This window comes from Puma concolor, chromosome A1 (assembly GCF_028749965.1).
Source record: "Puma concolor isolate L17-30 chromosome A1, mPumCon1.1.hap2, whole genome shotgun sequence".
Classification (NCBI taxonomy): Eukaryota; Metazoa; Chordata; class Mammalia; order Carnivora; family Felidae; genus Puma; species Puma concolor.
Genome location: NC_141667.1, coordinates 31,314,522 through 31,330,215, shown reverse-complemented (window position 1 = coordinate 31,330,215; position 15,694 = coordinate 31,314,522). Strand labels below are relative to the sequence as shown.

Below are 15,694 nucleotides of genomic sequence, written 5' to 3'. Positions count from 1 at the left end.
ACAAATGGTGCTGGGAGAACTGGACAGCAACATGCAGAAGGTTGAAACTAGACCACTTTCTCACACCATTCACAAAAATAAACTCAAAATGGATAAAGGACCTGAATGTGAGACAGGAAACCATCAAAACCTTAGAGGAGAAAGCAGGAAAAGACCTCTCTGACCTCAGCCGTAGCAATCTCTTACTCGACACATCCCCAAAGGCAAGGGAATTAAAAGCAAAAGTGAATTCCTGGGACCTTATGAAGATAAAAAGCTTCTGCACAGCAAAGGAAACAACCAACAAAACTAAAAGGCAACCAACGGAATGGGAAAAGATATTTGCAAATGACATATGGGACAAAGGGCTAGTATCCAAAATCTATAAAGAGCTCACCAAACTCCACACCCGAAAAGCAAATAACCCAGTGAAGAAATGGGCAGAAAACATGAATAGACACTTCTCTAAAGAAGACATCCGGATGGCCAACAGGCACATGAAAAGATGTTCAGCGTCGCTCCTTATCAGGGAAATACAAATCAAAACCACACTCAGATATCACCTCACGCCAGTCAGAGTGGCCAAAATGAACAAATCAGGAGACTATAGATGCTGGAGAGGATGTGGAGAAACGGGAACCCTCTTGCACTGTTGGTGGGAATGCAAATTGGTGCAGCCGCTCTGGAAAGCAGTGTGGAGGTTCCTCAGAAAATTAAAAATAGACCTACCCTATGACCCAGCAATAGCACTGCTAGGAATTTATCCAAGGGACACAGGAGTACTGATGCATAGGGGCACTTGTACCCCAATGTTCATAGCAGCACTCTCAACAATAGCCAAATTATGGAAAGAGCCTAAATGTCCATCAACTGATGAATGGATAAAGAAATTGTGGTTTATATACACAATGGAGTACTACGTGGCAATGAGAAAAAATGAAATATGGCCTTTTGTAGCAACGTGGATGGAACTGGAGAGTGTGATGCTAAGTGAAATAAGCCATACAGAGAAAGACAGATACCATATGGTTTCACTCTTAAGTGGATCCTGAGAAACTTAAGAGAAACCCATGGGGGAGGGGAACAAAAAAAAAAAAAAGAGGTTAGAGTGGGAGAGAGCCAAAGCATAAGAGACTGTTGAGAACTGAGAACAAACTAAGGGTTGATGGGGGGTGGAAGGGAGGAGAGGGTGGGTGATGGGTACTGAGGAGGGCACCTTTTGGGATGAGCACTGGGTGTTGTATGGAAACCAATTTGACAATAAATTTCATATATAAATAAAAAAAAAAAAAAAAACAGCCAACAGCCAGAGCAGGACTCTGAAGTCAGCCTGCCCTGGGTTTACGGTTGACTCTGTTACTCGCTAATGTATGATTTCGGGGAAATTATTTCACCTGTCTGAGTCTCAGTGTCCTTGTCAGTAAAATGAGGTCATAGATAGTTGTGAATATGAAATGGAAAAATGAATATAAAGCATGAGGAATAGTGTCTGGCAGGTAACAGAGGCCCAATGAGTGACGGCCACTTCTTCCCGGCAACAAATAGGTTTTCCACACACCAGCCTCGCGAACACTTACGAAGTAGGACTTACAAACAACCCCAGCACCACGGCCCCCATTACAGCAATCTTCTGGGCACTGGTGCTAACTGCTTGCAGAGCAATTCAAAAGGCTCTAGCCTGTAGGATAATTGTAGTAGAATGGGGAAGGAGGCAGAGAGTGGAGGAAAGAAAACAGAACATGCTTAAGGCAGAAAAATTCACCCAGAGAGACCCTGACAGCAGAGAGAAAAGAAATAGATGGAGAGCCAACAATTGGTTAGTGGAACGACGGGGTGCCTGCCGAGCTTGACAAGAAAAATAAACAACTTGGACCGTTGGAATATACATTTCAAATTACATCATTTTCTTCTGCATTGTGTCTCCAGGCTGTGGGGGAAGATACAAATGTGTCGTATTTATTTATAAAGCTTTACTGGGATTTTTTTAAAAAATGGAATCGAACTTTATGAAGACAAAAAGGGGGGAAACAGCTGTAAGGTGGCTGTTTTCTCACATGATGAATGGGATGGGTTGAGTCCAGGATGGAAGTGTTTATGACAGAACTTTCTTCATACCGCTGCCTTTCTGGAGATATAGATGTGTGTGGCGAGGGAATGTGCATGAAAGACATTTGTAAATTCCAGGGGACTATACAAACGGTTATTATTATTACATATACAGCATGCGCGCGCACACACACACACGATTAGAAATCCTTCTGGATATCGCTGAAATGCCAACTGCAGCTGTGTCTTTGTGGGAGCTGCCATGATGGAGATACTCACAAGGGCAGGGATGTCCTGGCTGAGTGGCACACTATGGGACCGCTCCTGCAGGGATTTATCGACGCCGACCTCGGAGTAGAAGACCTGGAAAAGACACAGACGTCCAGGGTGAGAGTAGGGCCAGCACTCCTCTACCAGATCAAGGTTCTGGGGTTCTAACTCCACTTACAACAGCAGTGGGTTCTGAGGGGCACCGCCTCTCCTCACAGACACCTGTTCTGAGGCAACAAACATCAGCTTGACCTGGCCGGGCTTGCAAACTCAGAAGCCAGAAGGGAGACACGTATTAGTGAAATGGGATAGAGAGGGCTGGACCCAGCTCCTACTATTTTTCCCCAAACCACGACTTTCTCAGGCAATCTTCCATCTTCCCACTTTGGATACAACATGACTTCAGAAACACATCTCTCTGCTTTAAGAAGCCGATGGGGGGCGCCTGGGTGGCACAGTCGGTTAAGGGTCCGACTTCAGCCAGGTCATGATCTCGCGGTCCGTGAGTTCGAGCCCTGCGTCAGGCTCTGGGCTGATGGCTCGGAGCCTGGAGCCTGTTTCCGATTCTGTGTCTCCCTCTCTCTCTGCCCCTCCCCCGTTCATGCTCTGTCTCTCTCTGTCCCAAAAATAAATAAAAAAACGTTGAAAAAAAAAATTTAAAAAAAAGAAGCCGATGGGATGAGGACCTGTGTGTGTGTGTGTGTGTGTGTGTGTGTGTGTGTGTGTGCGTGAGTGAGTGAGAAAGGGAGGCAGTAGGGAGATGCAGGTCCTGGCGTTATTGGGGGAGCTTCCGTTTGACCTCAAGTGGGCAGCCCAGCTCCAGGGGGCTTGGAGCCCCATAGGAATGTGGTCCCCAGTGTGGCCAGCTCTCTGGATGTCCCCAGAGATTTCAGAACTCTAAATATTTATCTGAAATCTCCTAACTCCTAAAAGTTGACTTGTTTTTAAAAACCCTGTTCAAACAAAACATTTTAGTGAACGGAAATCAGTCAAACCTGTAACCTCTGGCAGGTAGGAACGCATTCTCTGTTCCCTCCCCCACTTTGCCTGTCCATCCCTTTTCTTTAAGTTAGATTTTACAGTATTTTGTATTTATTGACAACATTCCACAGTGACTCCCTATGACTTCCCATGCTTCTGCTATTTAGCCTCTGAACTTGACTGTGGGCAATTGGATAGCAAGAACCACATCTTCTACTTAGTTTATATTTTCCCATCCCTGAGCAGAGTGAGGACTCCAAAGATCCTAACTGCCTTTCAGGCACTTATAAACACCCTTAAAAGGGAAACATTTCCTCTGGTTTCATGTAAGGAGACTGGGGGAGTTATTAATATGGGAGGGTTGATATAAGGAGACCATATATAGACAGAGCAAGGGTGGGAACAGCACCCCCAACCACACCCACTACAGAAATTCCTGTGCCCAGGTACTCACGGTATACCCAATGATGGGGCTCCCAGGATGCCTTGGCATTTTCCACTGGATGCTGAAATCTGTGCAGTTCAGTGGGTACAGCATGATATCGAGAGGAGGTCCAACCTTGCCTGCCCCAAAGCAAAAGAGATTATGTTAGAGGCTCCACGCATCCCACCTTGAGTGTACTTACAGATGGAGAGCATACTTCAAGATGATGCCACAGGACAGAAATGCAGATATCTCTCTGGTATGCCACACCTCTATCAGCTGACTTCACCAGAATTCTGCTATCCCCTCCCAAACTGGAAATGGTAGGGAAATCAGCCCAGCTATTTCTCTCAGTCTCTTCTGTTAACTTTTTTGTTTTAATTTTTTAATGTTCTTTTATTTTTGAGAGAGACAGACAAGAGTGTGAGCAGGGGTGGGCAGAGACAGAGGGAGACACAATCTGAAGCAGGCTCCAGGCTCTGAGCTGTCAGCCCAGAGCCTGACTCGGGGCTCAAGCTTGTGGACCGCAAGATCATGACCTGAGTCAAAGTCAGGTGCCTCCCTTCTGTAACTTCTAATGCCCCAGGGACCAGTAAAGGGAGAGTCAGGGTAGCACAGACCAAACACTTCCAACTTGACTCTAGGAGCTTGGAATGTATTAAAGGAAGATGGTGATTTTATTTAGTAGCATATATATACATATATATATGTATACATATATATGTATATATATATATGTATACATATATATTATGTATGTTATATAGCTATGTCTGTTTATATATATTCTTATTACAGAACATTTCAAAAATATGGTTAAGTGTAAAACAGGGTTAGGAAATTTCAAATGTTTTACTGTATCCTTACCTTAGATTTTATGACTACAAATAACGCATTTTATATTTATAAATATACTAGATGTGGATTGCCAAAATTGAGAAAATACAAAAAAATTCCATTTAGAAATGAGTCCTGTTGAGATGCCTGGGTGGCTCAGTCAGTTAAGCGTCTGAGTCTTGGTTTCAGCTCAGGTCACGATTGCGCGGTTTGTGAGTGGGAGCCCCCCATTGGGCTCCACGCTGGCAGTGCAGAGCCTGTTTGGGATTCTGTCCCTCTCCTCTCTCTGCCCCTCCCCTTGTGTGCTCTGTCTCTCTCTCTCTCTCAAAATAAAGAAATAAACTTAGAGGTGCCTGGGTGGCTCAGTCAGTTGAGCGTCCAACTTCAGCTCAGGTCATGATCACACGGTCTGTGAGTTCGAGCCCCACGTTGGGCTCTGTGCTGACAGCTCAGAGCCTGGAGCCTGCTTTGGATTCTGTGTTTCCCTCTCTCTCTGCCCCTCCCCAACTCGTGCTCTGTCTCTCTCATTCTCAACAATTAATGAATGTTAAAAAAATATTAAAAAAGAAAAATAAACTTTAAAAAATTCTCTAAAAATAGAAATGAGTCCTGTCAACATTTGAATACAGTACCTCCTTTGGTTATATAACATTTTTTGTGTGTGTGTGTATATATATATATATATATATATATACACACACACACATGCACACACACACACACACACACACAAATATATGTACATATAAATTTATATAGGTATATATAATTTTTATTTTTCTTTGTTGTGTTCATTATATATAATAAGTATATATACAGTCATAATTTTAAATCTTATTTTCACTTTGTGTATATAGTATGTGTGTATATATGTGTGTATGTGTGTGCGTGTGTGTGTGTATATATATATATATATATATATATATATATATACACACATACATATATATACATATATAAACTGAAAGTATAGTTGTTCCCCCTTATGAGTGCAGGATACTTTCCAAGACCCGCAGTGGGTGCCCAAAACCACAGATAGTACCAAAACCTATATATACTAAGTTTTTTCCTATAAATATATACTTGTGACAGTCTACTTTAATAATTAGGCACAGTAAGAGGTCAGCAATAACTAATAATAAAATAGCACAATTATAATAGTATACTGTAGTATAAGTTATGTGAGGTCTTGCTCTCAAAAGATCTTGTTGTGCTGTACTCACCCTTCTTGTGATGATGTGAGATGATAAAATACCTACATGATGAGATACAGTGAGGTGAATGATGTAGGGACTGTGACATAGTGTTAGGCTGCTATTAACCTTTTGATGACATGTCAGAAGGAGGATCATCTGCTTCCAGACTGTGGTTGATGGTGGGTAACTGAAACCAACAACATTGAAATGGCAGATAGGTGGGGGACTACTGTAATGCATATGCCACAATTTCCACTGTTTCTCATTCCACTATTGTTAGACATTTAATTTATTTCCAGTATTTTGCTATTTTAAATAAAGCTCAATGAGGGCAGGAAATGGATATGTCCAGTTCAGAACACAGAGACCAATAAATGGGAGAGCTTGAGTGCATGAATGTTCTTCAATTTGATTTCCCACTTGCTAATATGTCCTGATGATCCTTCTTTTTAACAACTGTGTATAATTCTCCAGCATAACAGTTAGGATATTTTGTCTGCAATTAAGAGAGGTCTAATGTGTATATTTATTAGACTGCTGCTGGGGCCTCCCACCAATGTATTTAATAACATAGTGGCTCAAGTGATAGAGGCTCAGTGCCATCACTTGGCAAGAACTACAAGTCCAGGAGGCAGCTGCCACCCCTCCCTGCCCATAGACACCTACCACTGCCACCAATGCTATCACTCAGGGATTTGGTCTTCGACTACTCTCTAGCTCTTGGTTCAAGATCTAAAGTCCCATCCAACTGGCCAGACTTATGTAATGTGACACCTTCTTGGCTCAACCAAGGGGTCAGAAAGGAAAGATCAGTTTTTTTTCTGGTTTCCCAACTGTGAAAAGATGAAGGGAGTCTTAGGAATAGTTCTATCAATCCCATCCATAGTACAGAAGGCTGCTTAGAGGAGAATCAGACCCCAGGAAAAGAGCAGTGGGAGGTGGGAAGGCCTAATACTCTGCTACTCAGAGCATGCATGTACATTAACTGTTACTCTGTCGATTGACATTTAGGTTGTTTACAAAATTTCACTGTTAAAAATAATGCTGAGAAGAACATTTGTGTATGTACCTTTTTGCTCACATGTCCAAATATTTCTAGATGGATAACTATTAAAGATTATGGGTACATCTATCCTAAAACAGTGAAATGCACATTCTTTTCAAGTGCATCTCCAGAATAGATTACACGTTAGGTCACAAAACAAGTCTCAACAAATTCAAAAAGATTGTAGTCATACCTTGCATCTTTTCCCACCACAACTCTATGGCAATAGAGATCAACCAAAAGAAAAAAAGAAAAGAAAAGAAAAGAAAAGAAAAGAAAAGAAAAGAAAAGAAAAGAAAAGAAAAGAAAAGAAAAGAAAAGAAAAGAAAAGAAAAGAAAAAAGAAAGAAAAGAAAAGAAAAGAAAAGAAAAGAAAAGAAAAGAAAAATCAATCACAAGAAAAAAATCTGAAAGACACAAATACATGGAGGTTAAATAATAATGCTTCTAAACAATGAATAGATCAACTGAGAAATCAAAGAGGAAATAAAAAATACATGGAGACAAATGAGAATGAAAACACAATAGTCCAAAATCTTTCAGATGCAGCAAAAGCACTTCTAAGAGGGAAGCTTATAGCAATACAGGCCTACCTCAAAAAGCAAGAAAAATCTCAAATAAACAACGTAACCTTACACCTAAAGGAGCTAGAAAAAGAACAAACAAAACTCAAAACCAGTATAAGGAAGGAAATAATAAAGATGAGAACAGAAATAAATGAAATAAAAACTAAAAACTAAACACACACACACACACACACACAGACACACACACACACAATAACCAGTAAACTGGATCAATGAAACCAGAAGCTGGTTCTTTGTAAAGATCAACAAAACTGATAAAACATTAGCCAGACCCATCAGAGAAAAGAAAGAGAGAGAGATAGAGAAGACTCAAATAAACAAAATCACAAATTAATTAAAGAGGAGAAACTGACACCACAGAAATGCAAAGGATTATAAGAGAATATTATAAAAAATTATATGCCAACAAATTGCCAACCGAGAAGAAATGGATAAATTTCTAGAAACATATAACCTCCCAAAACGAAATCAGGAAGAAATACAAAATTTGAACAGATGTATTACCAGCATTGACATTGAATCAGTAATCAAAAAATGCCCAAAAACAAAAGTCCAGGACCAGACAGCTTTCACAGGTGAATTTTGCCAAATATTTAAAGAGTTAATAATGTATTTTTCTCAACTATTCCAAAAAAATAGGAGAGGAAAGAAAGATTCCAAATTCATTCTACGAAGTCAGCATTACCTTGATCTCAAAACCAGATAAAGACACTACCAAAAAACAAAAAAGAGAGAACTATAGACATAAAAATCCTCCACAAAATATTAGTGAACCAAATCCAATAGTACATTTAAAAAAATCATTCACTACAATCAAGAGGCATTTATTCCTGAGATGCAAGGGTAGTTCAATAGTCACAAATCAATCAACATAATACATCACATCAAAAAGAGAAAGGGTAAAAACAATGTGATCATTCAATAGTCACAGAAAAAGCATTTAACAAAGTACAACATCCATTCATGACAAAAACCCTCAATAAAGTGGGTTTAGAGGAATATACCTCAACATAATAAAGCCCATATATGAAAAATTCATTGCAAACATCAAACTCTGGTGAAAACCTGAAAGCTTTCCCCCAAAGATCAGGAACAAGACAAGGATGTTCACTATTACTACTTGTATTCAACATAGTACTGGAAGTCCTAACCACAGCAATCAGACAAGAAAAAGAAAAGGCATCCAAATTGGTTAGAAAGAAGTAAAACTTCCACTATTTACAGATGACCTGATACTATACATAGGAAACCCTAAACACTCCACCAAAAAGCTACTAGAACTGATAACTGAATTCATAAGGTCACAGGATACAAAATCATTATACAGAATTCTATTACATTTCTACACACTAACAATGAAATAGCAGAAAGAGAAATTAAGAAAACAATCCCATTTACAATTGCACCAGAAATAACAAAATGTATAGGAATAAACTTAACCAAGGAGGTGAAAGACCTGTACTCTAAAAACTATAAAACATTGATGAAGGAAATTGAAGATGACACAAATAGAAAGATATTTCATGCTCATGGATTGGAAGAACATTGTTAAAATGTCTGTACTACCCAAAGCAACTTACAAATTTAATACAATCTCTATCAAAATACCAAAGCATGTTTCACAGAACAAGCACAAATAATCCTAAACTTTGTATGGACCCCCAAAGACCCTGAATAGTCAAAGTATTCTTGAAAAAGAAGAACAAACTGGAGGTATCACAATCCCAGATTTCAAGATATGCTATGAAGCTGTAGTTATCAAGACAGTACGATATTGGCACAAAACTAAATAAACAGATCAATAGAACACACTAGAGAGCCCAGAAATAAACCCATGATTATATGGTCAATTAGTCTTCAACAAAGGAGGCAAGAATATGCAATGGGAAAAAGACAGTCTCTTCAACAAATGGCATTGGTAAACTGGACAGCCCCATGCAAAAGAATGAAAGTGGGCCACTTTCTTACACCACACACAAAAATAAAATCAAAAGGGATTAAGGACCTAAATGTGAGAACTGAAACCATAAAAATCCTAAGAAAAGAGCACAGACAGTGCTATAGCAACATTTTTCTAGATATGTGTCCTGGGGCAAGGAAAACAAAAGCAAAAATAAACTATTGGGACTACATCAAAATAAAAAGCTTCTGCACCGCAAAGGAAACTATCAATATAACTAAAAAGCAACCTATGCAATGGGAGAAGATATTGCAAATGACATCCGATAAAGGGTTAGTATCCAAAATACATGCAGAACTATGAGAAAGAATGAAATCTGGCCTTTTGTAGCAACATGGATGGAACTGGAGAGTGTTATGCTAAGTGAAATAAGTCATACACAGAAGGACAGATTCCATATGTTTTCTCTCCTATGCGGATCCTGAGAAACTTAACAGAAGACCATGGGGGAGGGAAAGGGAAAAAAAAATGGTTAGAGAGGGAGGGAGCCAAAACATAAGAGACTCCTAAAAACTGGGAACAAACTGAGGGTTGATGGGGGTGGGAGGGCACGGTGGGTGGGTGATGGGTATTGAGGAGGGCACCTTTTGGGATGAGCACTGGGTGTTGTATGGAAACCAATTTGACAATAAATTTCATAATAAAAAATAAAAATTAAAAAAAAATTTTTAAAAAAACAAAATACATGAAGAATTTATATAACACAAATAATCCAAATTAAAAATGGGCAGAAGACATGAACAGACATTTTTCCAAAGAAGACATACATATAGCCAACAGACACATGAAAAAATGCTCAACCTCACTCATCATCAGGGAAATGCAAATCAAACTCAATGAAATATCACCTTACACCTGTCAGAAGGGCTAAAATAAAAAACACAAGAAACAACTGGTTAAGAAATTAACCAGTTTAGAAGGAAGAAGATACACCCTTATGTTTATTGCAGAATTATTTACAGTAGCCAAATTATTTATTTTATTTTTATTTTTTCAATATATGAAATTTATTGTCAAATTGGTTTCCATACAACACCCAGTGCTCATCCCAAAAGGTGCCCTCCGCAATACGCATCACCCACCCTCCCCTCCCTCCCACCCCCCATCAACCCTCAGTTTGTTCTCTGTTTTTAAGAGTCTCTTATGCTTTTACAGTAGCCAAATTATTGAAGCAACCAAGTTTCCATTGATAGATGAATGGATAAAGAAGATGTGACACACACACACACACACACACACACACACACAGAGGAAAATTACTCATCCATAAAAATAATGAAATCTTGCCAACTGCAGTAACATGAAGCTAGAGAGTATAATGCTAAGTGAAATAAGTCAGTCAGAGAAAGACAAATACCATATGATTTCACTCAAATGTGGAATTCAAGAAACAAAATAAATGAACAAAGAAAAATAAGAGACAAAAAAATAGAATCTTAACTATAAAGAACAAACTGTTGGTTGCCTGGGAGGAGGTGGGTGGGGGGATGAGTGAACAGGTGAAGGGGATGAAGAATCTACTAGTCCTGATGAGCACTGAGTCATGTACGGAAGTGTTGAATCACTATACTGTACAACTGAAACTAATATACACCATATGTTAAGTATACTGGAATTAAAATGTTTGAAATTATGGGTATATGCATTTTAAGTTTTAATGGACTGACTTACTGGTCTCTGCAAAGGATTAAACACATTTGATTTTTTTCATTTGGGCAAATTCTTAAAGCAGAATTCTTGTATCTAGGACAGAATTTTTCAGTATCCACACCATTGACCTTTTGGGCTAGAGGTGTTTTGTGGGAACTCTCCTGTGCACTGTAGGATGTTGAGTAGCATCACTGGTCTCAGCTCACTAGATGCCCCAAACATAGCTGGAAAAACCAAAAATAATCTCCAGACATTGCTAAATGTCTCCTGGGAGCAAAATTGCTTCCAGTTGAGAACTATTGATCTTAGAGAATGGATTATTGATTTAGTTATTTATTTATTTATGATGTTTATTTATTTTTGAGAGAGAGCACAAGTGGGGGAGGAGGAGGAGAGAGGGAGAGAGAGAGAGAGAGGGAGGGAGGGAGGGAGGGAGGGAGGGAGGGAGAGAGAGAGAGAGAGAGAGAGAGAGAGAGAGAATCCAAAGCAGGTTCCAGGCTCTGAGCTGTCAGCACAGAGCCCGACACGGGGCTCGAACTCATGAACCGTGAGATCATGACCTGAGCTGAAGTCGGATGCCTAACCAACTGAGTCACTCAGGTGCCCCAAGAATGGATATTTTAAAGACTTTTTATAAATATTACCCAACTAACATCTGAAAAATTAACCAGTTTAGAAGCTTATGGAGGTGTATGAGGATGCCCAGTAGAAGTAACACACCTTCACCAGATCTGAGTATTACTTAAAAGTCTTTGCTAATTTGATAAGAAAAGAATTGAATATTTTAATATCTTCTTTGGCTATTTTTCTTCATCTATTCATGTGTTTTGTACATTTTTTCAATTGGGTTGTTAATTTTTTTCTTATTGATGTAAAAGAACTCTTACTAGGTTAAACATCCTAATCATTCACCTGTATTTTCTCTGCATATTTTTATTTTGGGGTCTAGCTGTGTAATTAACCACTACTGGCCAGCTTTCCTGCCAAGTTAAGAGGTTTATGCTAACAAAATCTCATAGGAGACTGGCAAGTGGGGGGAAACAGAGTAGAAATGACTTATCAGACCCTCACCGAACCATAGAATAACCAGTAAGCACACCTTCATCCTAAGTCCTAGGAATAGAACTTTCTCCATTTACTTTGGGGAAAATGACAACTGATCAAGGCGGGCTGCTTGGGTCAATAAGCAGGACACTTATTGTTCTGCCATTGTTCACAGAAACAGAAAACACTCTGAGTATTTGAAGCACAAGCATGGTTACAAAATTGGTGAGAAGGCCAGTGGAATGGAATTTAGGACACTCCATTCACTGTATTTTATAGATAAATAAATACATAGATGCGACAGAGAGAGAGAGAGAGAGAGAGAGAGAGAGAGAGAGAGAGAGACTAGCTATAGTGGTGACCCAAAACTAAGAAGCCTCTGCCTTCACATTCAGTCCTGTCAATAGACTACAAGCTGCCTTCACACACCCGCTGATGTGGGGGTGAGCTTTGGAAGGATGAGTTCTCATGTTTTGATGGCCTCGCTTAGCAGGAGAAACAGCAGGAGGAAAGTGGCCTTCATCCCACTCCTGTCTTCCATTTGTCCCAAGAATGCATCCCATTGGCGGAATCTAATTTACATCCAGAATTCTGCCTGCAAGGCAGTCGGGAAAATGTCGTTTTAATTTTTCCAGCCTGTGCGTTACAGTAACGGCACCTAGAAGGAGGATGAATAGATGTTGAAGGAGCAAGCTATAGGTTCTATGACATATTCATACCATACAAAGCATAAATTCCGATATGCTATTCCCTTTACTTTCATATTCTGTAGGAAAATATTCTGGCCGAGCCCTGCTGGGACACAGTTAGGTACGACTTCTATTTTACTGGCATATTCACTCATTCATTAAATCTTTCACATACATAGCAAGTATGTATCGAGTTCCTGTGCTTGATACAGCACTGGGTTAGTCAGTGAGGCTACATTAAAGATGAGAGAGATAGAGGACCAGGAACGAGTTAGCAGGACATTACCACTGGGTGTGATAAGCCTAAGGGGAGATGTGGGGCACTTTGGAGGCAATGGCAAGGATGCACCTGAGACAAAGTGGGGGTGGGAAAGCGTTCCAAGCACAAAGAGCAGTACGTACTCTTCCCCCAAAAGCAGGAGGAAGAATCACATAATGGAACCACTGAGGTGTTGTAGTTGGGTCAATGTGGGGGCGAAGGAAAGGAGTCAGGAAAGCTGCAAGGATTCTGCCTTGGGCAACACAGGGGAGGAGGGTTTAGGCCATTCAGTGTCTGGGAACACAAAGATGGCCGTTACAGTGATGAGGGAGGTGTGGTCATGGGCAGCTGGTGAGCAAGACATGGCCAGGTCAGACATTTGGACCAAACACCAAAAATATTCCAGATGAATCAAATGGTGAAAGGCTGGAAATCAAATTATAGAAGAGAATTGGATTTTAAAATCAGATTTTTGTTTTTGAGGAGAAACCTTTCTAACCTTAAAAAAGGTAAAGAGAATAAATCAAAAGAAAATGATGAATTCTGCACCATAAAACTTTCACTATGCTCTTCAAAAATTGCAAAAGAAAATCAAAACAACAGACTGAAGGATAAATGATTGCAGCAAAATGACAGGCCAAGGGCTATCTTTATTTTAAAACTCATACATATTGATTAAAAAAAGACATATTCAGACCCTAATAAATAAAATATGAGGAGACAACTCACAAAAGAGAATGTATAGCTGGTAAACGTGCATGGTGAAATATTCAAATTTGCTAGTTATCAAATAAATACAATTTTTAAAAATTGAGACGTCCTTCTTACCTATTAAATTAGCCAAATATTTAAGTGATAGTAACTAATATTGACAAGAGTACATGAATGTGCTACTCTCAAAAAATTACTTGTGACAGTGTAAATGAGCACAGGCATTTTGGAAGACAATTTGGCAATGTGCAGTGATATCCAAAGCCATAAATATGTTCCTTTCCTTGGGCTCTCAGAAGTGTGGTTACAGTCTTCCATGAGGACAGAATCTTAAAAGAAGAGAAGACCACTCACATGAAAATGTTCTGCCTGTGATCACTTGTGATACAGAAAAAATATAAACAATCTAGATATTTAGAATCAGGGTGGTAGGTCATTAGCGGTGTATTTCACAGGTGGACTGTAATACAGACATTAAAAATGAGATTTGAGGGGCGCCTGGGTGGCTCAGTCGGTTGAGCGTCCAGCTTTGGCTCAGGTCATGATCTGGCGGTTTGTGGGTTCGAGCCCCACGTTGGCTCTGTGCTGACAGCTTGAAGCCTGGAGCCTGCTTCGGATTCTATGTCCCCACTCTCTCTCTGCCCCTCCCCCACTCATGCTCTGTCTCTGTCTCAGAAATAAATAAACATTTAAAAAAAAATGAGATTTGACTAAACATAAAGTGGTATCTTGGATTGGATCTGGAACAGAAAAGGACATTAGTGGAAAACCCAGTAATATCCTAATAGTCTGTAGTTCAGTTGATAATATGGTACTGTGACTAGTTAGTACTATCCCTAGTTAATTTTTTATTTTTATTTTTTCTATTTTTAATTTTATTTATTTATTTATTTATTTATTTATTTATTTATTTACTTATTTATTTATTTATTTTGAGAGAGAGAGTGCAAGCTGGGGAGGGGCAGAGAGAAAGAGAGAGGGAGACACAGAATCTGAAGCAGGTTCCAGGCTCTGAGCTGTCAGCACAGAGCCCGACGCGGGGCTCAAACTCACAAACCGCGCGATCACGACCTGAGCCGAAGTCGGATGCTTAACCGAGGGAGCCACCCAGGCGCCCCCATCACTAGTTAATTGTTTAGATTTGACAAATGTGCCATGGTTATGGAAGACGTTAGCACGCGGATAAACTGGGTGAAAGGAGGGCAGGAATTCTCTGATCTTTGCAACTATCTATAAATCTAAATTTCTTTCAGAATTAAAAGTTTATTTCAATTTTATTTTTTTAAGTTTATTTATTTTGAGAGAGACAGAGACAGAGCAAGTGGGTGAGGGGCAGAAAGAGAGAGAATCCCAAGCAGGCTCTGTACACTGCCAACACAGAGCCCAACGGGGGGCTTGAACTCACAAAACTGTGAGATCAGGACCTGAGCCGAAATCAAGAGTCAGAGGCTCAACTGACTGAGCCACCCAGGTGCTCCAAAAGTGAAGCTTGTATCACTCTTCAGCAAAAAATATGATGTGGTGTTAAATAAAAAGTATGCCCAATTGCCATGGATACTATTACTGGACTTCTAGGAAGTACTCGAAAATAATTTGAAGGCAAGAGTAAAAAGCAATTGTTATGTTAGGGTGGCTGAGATTAAAGATGATTTTTCTTCCTTCTGTTTTCTTCTATTCGGTAAGCTTTGTAGAATGTTAGTATATATTTTTTCTATGATTTTTAAAAATTACTCTGTAAAGGTTTTTTTTTTTAATTTTTTTTAACGTTTATTTATTTTTGAGACAGAGAGAGACAGAGCATGAACGGGGGAGGGTCAGAGAGAGGGAGACACAGAATTTGAAACAGGCTCCAGGCTCTGAGCTGTCAGTACAGAGCCCGACGCGGGGCTTGAACTCACTGACCGCGAGATCATGACCTGAGCCGAAGTCGGCCGCTTAACTGACTGAGCCACCCAGGCGCCCCTGTGTAAAGTATTTTTATAGTCAAAGACCATTGCTCCTTTGTAGCAAAGGAGAT

The 15,694-nt window shown here is 39.7% G+C and overlaps 1 protein-coding gene across 2 annotated transcripts in view; it reads right to left on the bottom strand.

Moving 5' to 3' along the window:
• Nucleotides 1–15,694, bottom strand: part of EGFLAM (EGF like, fibronectin type III and laminin G domains) — a 187,149-nt gene that overhangs the window by 119,159 nt on the left and 52,296 nt on the right. For both annotated transcript variants that reach the window (XM_086677412.1, XM_086677413.1), the window contains exons 2-3: nt 3,731–3,840; nt 2,305–2,388 (exon numbers count right to left, since the gene is read on the bottom strand). In XM_086677412.1, the coding sequence (XP_086533538.1) occupies nt 2,305–2,388; nt 3,731–3,840 (194 nt within the window). The remainder of the gene's footprint in view (nt 1–2,304; nt 2,389–3,730; nt 3,841–15,694) is intronic.